The sequence below is a fragment of the Athene cunicularia genome, assembly GCF_003259725.1.
Source record: "Athene cunicularia isolate RWA chromosome 2 unlocalized genomic scaffold, athCun1 chr2_part1, whole genome shotgun sequence".
NCBI lineage: Eukaryota > Metazoa > Chordata > Aves > Strigiformes > Strigidae > Athene > Athene cunicularia.
Genome location: NW_020799095.1, coordinates 31,378,706 through 31,389,100, shown reverse-complemented (window position 1 = coordinate 31,389,100; position 10,395 = coordinate 31,378,706). Strand labels below are relative to the sequence as shown.

At 37.2% G+C, this 10,395-nt stretch overlaps 1 protein-coding gene across 1 annotated transcript in view; it reads right to left on the bottom strand.

The window, feature by feature from the left end:
* The window catches only part of LOC113477244 (macrophage mannose receptor 1-like), a 38,303-nt gene that overhangs the window by 3,761 nt on the left and 24,147 nt on the right, over positions 1-10,395 (bottom strand). The window contains exons 20-27 of the mRNA XM_026843469.1: positions 9,617-9,731; positions 8,804-8,985; positions 8,042-8,144; positions 6,313-6,542; positions 4,357-4,522; positions 2,790-2,936; positions 1,611-1,727; positions 199-366 (exon numbers count right to left, since the gene is read on the bottom strand). Coding sequence (XP_026699270.1) covers positions 199-366; positions 1,611-1,727; positions 2,790-2,936; positions 4,357-4,522; positions 6,313-6,542; positions 8,042-8,144; positions 8,804-8,985; positions 9,617-9,731 — 1,228 coding nt within the window. The remainder of the gene's footprint in view (positions 1-198; positions 367-1,610; positions 1,728-2,789; positions 2,937-4,356; positions 4,523-6,312; positions 6,543-8,041; positions 8,145-8,803; positions 8,986-9,616; positions 9,732-10,395) is intronic.

Here is a 10,395-nt window from a genome sequence, read left to right as displayed (position 1 = left end):
AAAAAAAAAAAAAAAAAAAAAAAAGAAGGGGGATAACTATATATTCATATTATTTTTGCCTGAATGCTGAAACAGATGATAAGGAAAAGTCTGTAAATACAGCATTTTATGTTGGTCTTTTGTAATGTCTATATTGCGTTATTACTACTGAAATAAAACTTCAAAACATCAAGATCAAATATTAAAGAACTGACTTACTTTTTGGTTTCTTACAAATAAAACCCTTTTGGGAAGAGCAAGGAAGGATACTCCAGTAGCCAGAGAATGCAGACAACTCCACACAGTAATGAAGCTGCTCCTCCGAAGGCTGACCTTCAGCCCAGTTGACAAAGTCTAAGGTGCTGTTGTCTTGCCAAAGCAGCTGCCCTAATATCACAAATGTTAGTAGCAAAACTAATAGTTCCACATCAAAGATTTTCACTAATATTAGCTTTTCTCTTATTTTATTACTTTAGCCTAATAAAGCAATACTAGTTTCTTCAAAAATTCCCTCTGTGGTTATTTTCTAATGCATTTTATTTCTTTTGAGTCTCTTCTTAAAAACAATACAATTGCTTTTCAAAATTATGATTTGCAGATTTGCTAATCATAGCTTACTTTTAATCTGCATATCTCCATGGTTTTATCTAGAGGAGTAAAATTTCAAATAGCAAAATAAATAAAAGTAAGCTTTTATTTTAAAATGTGTAAGTTATTAGTTCTCATTGAAATTTCAGTCACTGAAAATCAAGCAACTTTTACATACACTAGTTAAAATTAAAACATTTCTTTTTTGCATAATCTCCAAGATAAAAATTTTGAAGTATCAATGAGTTAAAATTAATCTAAAAAAAATCTTTTCTGACTGATTGTGGATTGACGCTAGTGTTGTTTTCTTCCAGATGCATGTTTTCCACTGGAGTCTTTCTTCTAGCAACCAGCAGCCTATTTTTCCCCATACAGAAATAGAGAAGCTTGATGCTGTGGACTCTGGCTGGACAACCACAACTCCCAGGTGGTGCTCCTCAGCCATGAGAAGATGTGAGTCAGCTGGGACATGATCCCTATTGGGACACAGAGCAAATGGGGTGGGAAATGCTTTCTCGCAGCCCAGGAATAGGAGATGTCCTCAGAGAGGACTGAGGTCAGAGGGACAAATATGTGTCATTGGCTCTGATCCTCTGTGAAGTCTTGGTTATGCTGCCACTGTAACCAGCTGGGCAAAATTATCAATTAGAGCAACTCCTGAATCATTTGAATTTAGAAAAAAGGCCCATGATTGCCCCAGGTATGGATAGTTGAAATTACACGTTGTATCCTGCTTTCTTAAAGAATGGTATCTTCTGTGTTGTGCCTTTCAAGAGATATTCCTGTCACCTCTCCAGATTTTTGCTACTGAATCATATATAAACTGCAAGTTATTTGAAGAAGCCAAGCAAGTTTCTTTTCTATGGCCTTTCATACCTATTGGATAAAACCATTAACTTCTAAGAATTTTTATATAAATCTATCCTTTTTTAACTAGCTTCTACTGAAATTCAATTATTCCTTAAAAACAATGTATCTCAATCATATTTCTGTCCATTTAATAAAGTCTATTTATGATTCTATATAGAAATTAAACCAGTTACCATTTACATTTCTGTATATTCCTATCCAAAAGCCACTTGTCTTGCTTGTGTATAAGTATGCATGCTCCACTAAAAAGTGTGATTCAGCCAGATCTTCTACAGAAGCCAATGTACCACCTATAAGAAAACCAGCAGAAGATGATTTGAGGTATCCCCTGCCTTAGAAGTCAGAGGTAGTCAGAGCCTTTGATATAGGATAAGGTTAATAATAAAACTTCTCCTGCTGGTAGGGAGTAAGCAAGGATATAAATAGAGGCTAGAAAGTAGTGTTTAGCTGTGGGGTAACAGCACAGACCATGAGTGATGTTGTCTGAAATGAAAGACAGGAAAGCACAGTGAGGATGATGATTTTTGAAACACCAGACAAAGAGCACATTATTTTCAAATGACTGGATAATATTTTTATAGGTATTACAGATGATTATTTATTTGCTGTTCATGGATTTGACAGGATATTATGTAGCATGTAATATTGCCCAGCAAACAAATTTGCAGTTCAAAAATATTGATTTTTCTGTCAACAGTCATGAAGCAAAAGGGCTACATGAATCTAAAAAGATATGAAAGAAAAAGACCCATTTCTTTTGGGCAGAATAGTGCTTCCCTTTCACAGCCTAGCGAAGCATGGATGAGGTAGCTGATGATTCAGCAGCATAGGTGGAAGAGGGCCAAGGAGCAGCTCATAGTCTTGGCCAGGACCATTTGCCTCCAAGATGAGGGAGAGCATAAGCCCTCCCCTAGCTCTGCAAGCTGCCAGGGAGCCTGGCTGGTAGATTGAGGATTTGCAGAACACGCAGCCGCTTTTGGATCACACACCCCATGTTAGGGACATATATGGAAAAGAAGATGTAAGGCCAGAAAGAAGTTAACCCATTTTAAAACCCTACTAAAAAGAGAAATTTTGTGAATGAAGAAATATAACAAGAAAAAAGCACAGCTGGAAACAAAAAACCAAAAACAAAAACAAAACAAAACAAAACAAAAACAGAGAAAATTTATCTCCCTAATTTCAACATAAATGAAAAGCAAACAGCATCCATCAACAGTGAAAAACAAATGAGATATTGATTTTCTTTTTTTAATATGTGTAGATTTTGCAGCAGTAGTTTTCAAGATTTTTTTAAAGTTTTTTTTATTGTCAAGATTGAAATCTTATCTTTGGGTAAAAATAATAATTACCTGATTGAACGCACTGAGTCACAGACTGAACCCAGCTCATTTCATTGTCATTGAAGTTATAGCAGTGGCTTCGGAAAGGAATCCAAGATATGTGATCAGATTCAGGACATTTTCCAATATCCTGTGGGGGATCAGAAGGAAGTACATCTAAAAGAAATGAGATATTATGGATGCTTTCATTCAGTAGGGATTGCAGTTCTTCAGATACAAAATCGAGTATTAAAAAAAAAAAAAATCTTCCTTAAAGGTGCTTAAAATATTCTTCAGCATGCAGTGCCAGAATTATCAGTGACTATGTAAAGAGTGACAATGAGGAGCAGAACTGCTCAGTCACAGCTGAATGATTCAATGTGAGCTCGTGCTCCTCTGTTGCCAACTAAATCAAACTTGGACTGTCTCAAGGATATCTGAGTGTTCAGGGATTTTTAGTTCTAGTTTATTTTGTTATAACCAATAAATTTGTATAAAGAAAAGGTACAGAAAAAAACAGGAAAAAAAAAAAAAAAGCGCCAGAAAACTCACAAACCCTCAAAAGGTTCAAGTAACAATTTGATTTTAAATGAAATATCATCTAAATCACAGTTTACTGTGAAATTTTTCCATTTGATATTTTCCCCAAGATAATAATCCTTACAAAGAATTTCTGAACAGCTTGAACTCTGGCAGTGCATGGAATAACCTGAAGCTCATTGAATATTTGTGTAGTAGTCCCTCGTTTTCCTGCAAGCAATTACATTATTGAAAGAAACAGTAACATTGTCAGTCAGTAGATGTGTTTTTAAAACAAAAGTTGCAAATGAATAGAGTTGAAGTTCAGAGCATGGCCTGGAAGAGAAATTAAAGAAAAACTATACAAAAACAGATCAAAAGAAATTCAGAATTTCCATTAACTCAGTGTCACTAGAGCTAACAGCAGTTGCTCTAATACAAATGAGAAAGCAAAAATTCAGTCCCATCCTAAGGATTTTCTGTAGATTTTAATTTGTAGTATTCCTCAGTGACACTTATAGAATCACTGTGAAGTATGAACTTTTGTTTGGGCTGATAATGGACTTTTCTTCCCAATGCCATAATACATTAGCAGCAGCCACCAGACTGCTGCATGAATAACCAGATACAACCCTTCCTCCTTTCCTCAGTTTTTAGAATCTACTAACAGTGAAGCTGTAACCGCTGTATGAACACTACTTATTTTAAAGGAACAAAATTTTATACTCAGTGGACATTGTTGATTACAGTCCTTCCCATAAAATCCCTGTCAGCAAAAACGTTCACATTCTAGACTCGAAGTGAAATATTTAGTACTCCCACAATCTCTATGCTCTGTCTGCCTGTGACATGGTATAACTGCTGTGGCAGTTATCATCCCAGTCCACTGAAATGGCAGTATCCTGTCTGGCGAATGACAATTCCATCAAAATAAAACATCGTTCATATAAAATAAAGGTACTGACATTATATACTCGTGCTTATTATTCCTTAATATGTACTTTGAAATTTTTATTTCAGTCAAAGCAGATCCAGCAAGGCTTCTTCCATAAAACCAAAAGCTATCATCATAGCTTACCCTCAGATTTTTTGCAGACAGGAAAATGTTTTTCATTACAAGGTGCTGTTTTCCAAGTCCCATGGAGCTCTAGATAGACACAGGCTATCTTCTGTTTTGGTTCTCCATAGTACCACTTAGTAAAACTTAATTTCCTTTTATCGGTCCATCTGTAATAGCCATAAGTCTAAAATTGAAACAGACATTTTGACATACTTTTTCTACATTCTCATCTGCTGTTTCAGGTAAGTGGATTTATACAAATTCACATTTTCACAGTGATATATATATTCTTCAGTTTGTATATCTGTGCTAGTACTGTTGAAATATTGATTGAATCAGGACTCAGCAATGTTAAAGACACAGCAGTATGCCTCCTATGCTGTAACAGCCCATGAAAGTGTTCTGAAGGGTAACTAGTGCTTGCTAGGTACCGCTGGTGCTCAGTCCCTTGTTGGGCAACACTGTGGGGTAGAATCACTCTCCCAGAGTCAGGTCATCGGAAGAGGAACATGAAACCTATGGAAAGCTCAAGTGAAACTGGGTCTCAGACCAATGGTGGTCAAACAAGGACTATAAGCTCAAGGACAGTTTTGAGGAGAAACATTCAGGAGTAAACTGCAGCTATCACTGTGACTCTGAGTCTGCCCTCCCTCCACTCTTTTTTCCCTGGGAAAAAATGGAAGAATTATAAGGAAAAGGGAACAGACCCAGTTGTGTGTCTAGATGTGTCAAGAGGTCAGGCACACAAGTCCTCCTGAGCTCAGCACCATCAGGGCAAGATTGCTGCCCAGGGATCAGGAAGAATCACAAAGCTTCACTCTTGCAACAGCAGGACTGGAAGAACATGTCTGGTGATCCAAACTTGATCATAATAGACTTTTAACTGCTTTCTAAACCATGTCTCTATGATTGTAAAAGCAACCGACTTTGATATCAAGTGGACTTAAAACAATACTGCTTTGTTTGGGATAGAGATGTCCTGTGGACTTGTGCAAGTGGAAAGATTTATGTCAAGGTTGGTGACTATCAATCTCTTACATATTATAAGACCAAGCAGTTTGTCTGGTAGGGAGAGACACTGTTAGAACTGTGGAAATATGTATTGTTCAGCAACAAGTTCACCGTCTCAGAAAATATAGCCTTCTAAGAGGTTTTATCAGAGTGCTTCTGCATCACACAATGAGAAATGCTATTTTTACACAGAATATATTGTAAGTTCTCTGTAGGGATACTGAATTTCAGACATGTTTTACATATCAGTGTGGAAACACAGTTAGTAAAAACCACTAGTTAACAAGATTATTACTGATGAAAGAGCTCTTTTTTATTGTGATGGTAGTTTAGTCAGCTCAAAGAACAATACAATAGAAACATGATAGTTAAGTGCATTGAGCAACTAACTCCATACTCACTAGAAAACTCAAAGATCATGTTGACAGTCACAGAACTAATAAAACTGATGCTCACCTGAGTGTTCCCTTACACAGTGGTGGACCTGGATTTCCATATTCACTTCTGGTACAGTATAGCTTTTACTGCTTTTAATCTTTTGGACTTAGCAGGTGTAACAAGGAGGGTGTTCAGAGGCACATGTTATGTCCTGTGAACCTTTATGAACTAAAAAGTAATGAAAAAACTATCGCTGTCAATGATCACAAGGCACTAGCCTTAATGACCCTGTTGGTCCCTTTGAGAAGAATTCACCTCTCTTTAAAAAGGCCATCCAAAACTTAACCAGGTAGCTTGACCTAAGTGTGTAAGATTCTCATGGAGTTGGTAAAAAGAGGCCAGCACTGTCAGAGGTTCCCATCCTTCTCCATTGCCTACGGGCAAATTAAGAGGGATAAAGTCAAATGAAGTGAGTGCTATCCACCAGTCCTAGGTTCCTAAATCTGCTCATGCTACAATTCTCCCTGCTGATAGTAATCCAGTCATAACATTTAAATGCACCACCTACCAATTTATTAATCTTACCACATTGCTATTGAGCCCAATCCATAAGGGCTCTCCATATTGTGCTGCCTGCAGCAGCAGGAATATATTACTATAATAATCAAAAATGCTGGCAAGCTCTGAAGATTTATCCTTGCAGGCTGTTCTTGCTTCTTCCCAATTCATTTTAGAACGAATGATTAAATAGCTGCTGTTACCATAATGGATGAAATCAGAATCTGGAGCAGTTGTGGAACGAAACAGTTCAGGCTCTGTAGGAAAGAGGTACAGATTTGAGAAGAAGGGGAAAAACCAGTGAAAAATTACTAGCAGCCTGAACAGCAGTATTACTTTTGAGTAACAGATTAATACAGTGTGGCAACACAAGCATCAAGTAAACGCATTTCTTATTTAAAACACAGGAGACATTTTAATGGTAACTTGTAATTATTTTTAACTATAGTGTAAGTAGTGTATTCAGGGATTAGGGAGAATAAGCTCTGGGAACCTATAGACATACACTGCACCAGATGAAATTATGTGAATACTGATCACATAACAATCCTTCCCAAGAGCTCTCTAGGTACCTCTCCCACGGTGCAGATGAAATTCCCCCCAAGCACAAGCATGGTGCAGGATCTCCACACCACTTCAGTCTCAAAATAGGGGTGAATTTCATTCTAAACAAAGTTTGTGACTCTGCTGCTACTTCTTCCCCATGTAGACTGAAGTGAGAAAGGAAACTGTAGTTGTACCCTAAATCATATATGCACAATTAGAAAACAAAGATGTAGAACTAGTGATGGGGACAGAAGAAAGGACAAAAACTGCCTTTGTCTTCAGTGTCGAGAATACCCTGGCAATTGTTTTTGTTAGTGATGCACTCATGCAGCTTTCTGCAATTGCACGGGATGGAGCCCTGAAACATCTGGCCCAGCTGTGGCTGCTTCCTGTATTTTTACTTGCTGCTCAGCAGTTCTCTTTTTCTCTTCCTGTGTACTCTGCAGTGTATGTGTGCTCCGGATGTGTCTCCCACCCTGAGGATACATGAAGAACACTAGAACTTTTGCCCTTCTTATTACTGCTGGTCTTGTGATATGAAAGCATTGCTGGAGACTGATGAGCAAAATAACCAGTTTAACTGACCTTAGTTAATGCCCAGTGGAGCCTGTGTGAGGGTTTTTTGGTGAGGGGGGTTTAGATCTGGGGGTGAGGGTGGGGAAGCAGCTTTCAGTGTATTGTCTAGCTAGCTAAGATACCTATGGTGGAGATCACTGATGGATTTGGTTTTATGTTTTGTATTTGCATTTGCAAAATAACCTCATTCAGATAGCTATATCTGTGCTAGTTGGGTAAAGTACAGATGGCTAAACTTTTATGTCAATCAAGAAAAAGTGATTTTGAAGGCACAGCTCTTCTAACCTGTTTTGGGCATTTGCCTCAGGATGAGACAGGTGAATCCTACTTTCAAGGTGTCTGCTCACCACTTCAGATAACTGATGTAAGTGTAGATGTCTCCAGGGCAGGTGAAGTCAGCCTCTGTGAGTGTTGGTGGGTATGCTGGTAGGAGAGAGGCTGTAAAGCCAAAACTTTTTTATAATCCTTATCCCAGAGTGAGTTTTGTGTATGGAATTCCTCAGCTGGGAAAGTAACTCTGCTTCACTCACCCTGGCTGCTACAGGCACAAGCTGGGCCGTTACAACTGAGGACTTGTACCGTCAGATCACTCAGTAAATGTCTTCCAATGAAAAAGGTGAAAAGTAAAACTTACTGCTGTCCATCTGGCAAATATAACTTTTGTTATGCTGGCAGTCAGTGTTTTCCCAGCACCCTGCTTCATCTACAGATCTTTTTGTCATTGCAACACAATCAGTCTAGGGAAAAAATAAAAAAGAAAGTTATAGCTGATGAAGTGCAAAAGGCCTGGCAAAATAATAGAAATAGATTTGAGGAGACAAAGATAATAGCTTTCTTTTCTAATTTTCTGGCTCTTATTTTAATTCTTGCTTCTTGGAAAATAAAATTCTTGTATTATATATCTTAAACAAATGTTCTTTCCTTGGCAGATTACTGCAAGAACTTTTATCAGTTTATTAAAATTTCTTGGAGTGCACCAAAAGTATTTTTACTATGTCGTTTATAGTAGTCTGTACTGAATTTGTTGAACTTTCATTTGGATTGATGCTGTACAAGGAGAAATAATAAACCACAGTAAAAATCCAAGTTAGTAATACTGAATATTTTCAGTAAAGTCTAATAATTCTAATTAATTCTAGTGGTAATTAGAATACAACACTCCCTTTCTGCAATTTTAGATTCCTGCAAAGGAATGACAAAAAGTGTAGACTCTAAACAGGCCTATTAATCTCTGGGTACAGCTTTAAATACTTGATCTCTGAAATATTATTCAGTTGCCTTCTGCTTTAAGCCATTGAAATACAGGATCCTAGCTGAAAGAGGAATGTCTGGTTACACTAACCTTGAGTATGTTATCTAAGTTATGAATTTTCAGATTGATTTTTTTTTGGTTTACCTCTATTGTAATGTACTTCCAGTTAACTTTTATATATTTATCTCTAAATGGGAATTGTCTTCCCCACTTTGAATAGTCAAAAGAGCTTCCATCTGTCCAGAGATATGTATCCTCACTGTTAATATCATTCAATCCAATCCAGGTTTCATTGGCAACATCTTTCAGGTGGAAGGTGAAGAAGGCTGTTTAAAAAAAAAAAGATCAGAGAAAGAGAGTAGCTGAGGAGTTGCCTTTTCAAATTCAGTTGAAACCAAGTTCCAAATAAACCAACCAATTAACTTTTAAAAATATTGCAAATATCAGGTTCAGTATTATTAGAATACAAGTTAATTGTAAAAGAGAAAAAATGCAATGGGTAATTTAACTGAAGCAGTTTGATTTAATTTTTAAAAAAAAAAAAGGAAATATTTTTTGGATAAAAAATGATAAATACTTCTCAGAAATAATATAGAAATTAGGTCTAGAAGGGACTTCAAAAGGATTAATCAGCCTTCCACAAAGTAGTATTAAATGTACATATGTCATTTCTGATGGATGTTTGTTTACCTGTGGGAATTTCATTAATATGAACTATTATTATTTATCCCCTCTTCCAAAGCCATGGGGAACAGATTAACCTGTTCCCTCCACATGATGCTTTTGCCAAGAGATGGAAAGTGTCTTATCACACTCCAGTCTTCTCTCAGGATCAAGCAGCTCTGGGTCTCCCTTCGTATGTTATGCTGTTTGAATCTGGAGGCTAGTTCAGCCTTGTTATTAGATGGTGAAATGTGCTGGCTTCATACCTAGTGCCAAAAGGTTCTGATGTCATACCTTGCACTTGCTCATTGTGTATAGAGGCCAAATTTCCCCCTAATCTTATACAGGCACTTCTTGCAGAGTGCCAAGTCAGTCTCTCTTCTTCTCTGGATCCAAATATCTTATAACACTGAAGGAAGAGTAAAGGATTAGACAAAATTTCAGGTGTCAAAAAGTATTAAACCCACTGTTTTTGATTAATTCGTTTCCAATCCATGCATGTACAGAGCAGCAGATGGGTGGTCTACTGAAATGTGAATACTTTCAGTGAGCCAGAAGGAAATCCAGCTAATCACAGCAAAGTGTGTGCAGTACTTAACAAACCTGTGGGCTGTCCAAGGTTAGCTCTGGGCAAAAGAGGGCAACCTCCAAAAGCTTTTGAAGAATTAAGTAAATGTCCAATGTGCATGGGTAGATATTTCAGATCATATAACTGAAAAGGAGAATTTTTGAGGAACTTGAAACTATTTCCTGACTGGCAACATAATCTGGGGCAGACATCTCTCAGGTCAAGTTCTTTCAATTTTATATCACAGACTTAGTGCTAAAGCCTGAGGTTGGGTGAACATTCAGCATGGATCAAACAGCATCAGGAAGAACTGCTCTTCTGTATGGTGTATTAGTATCCCATGGGGATTTTTCCTGAATACCAGTGTTAAAAAATGGTTTTTCTGAGGAACATAAGACATGATTTTTAACTGGCATATGCTGTTTCTCCCTTTTTATACCCTTTGAATACATGAAAACTTTTCTAATGATTGCACTGTGGGATTGATTTGTGGTTTTAATTGGGG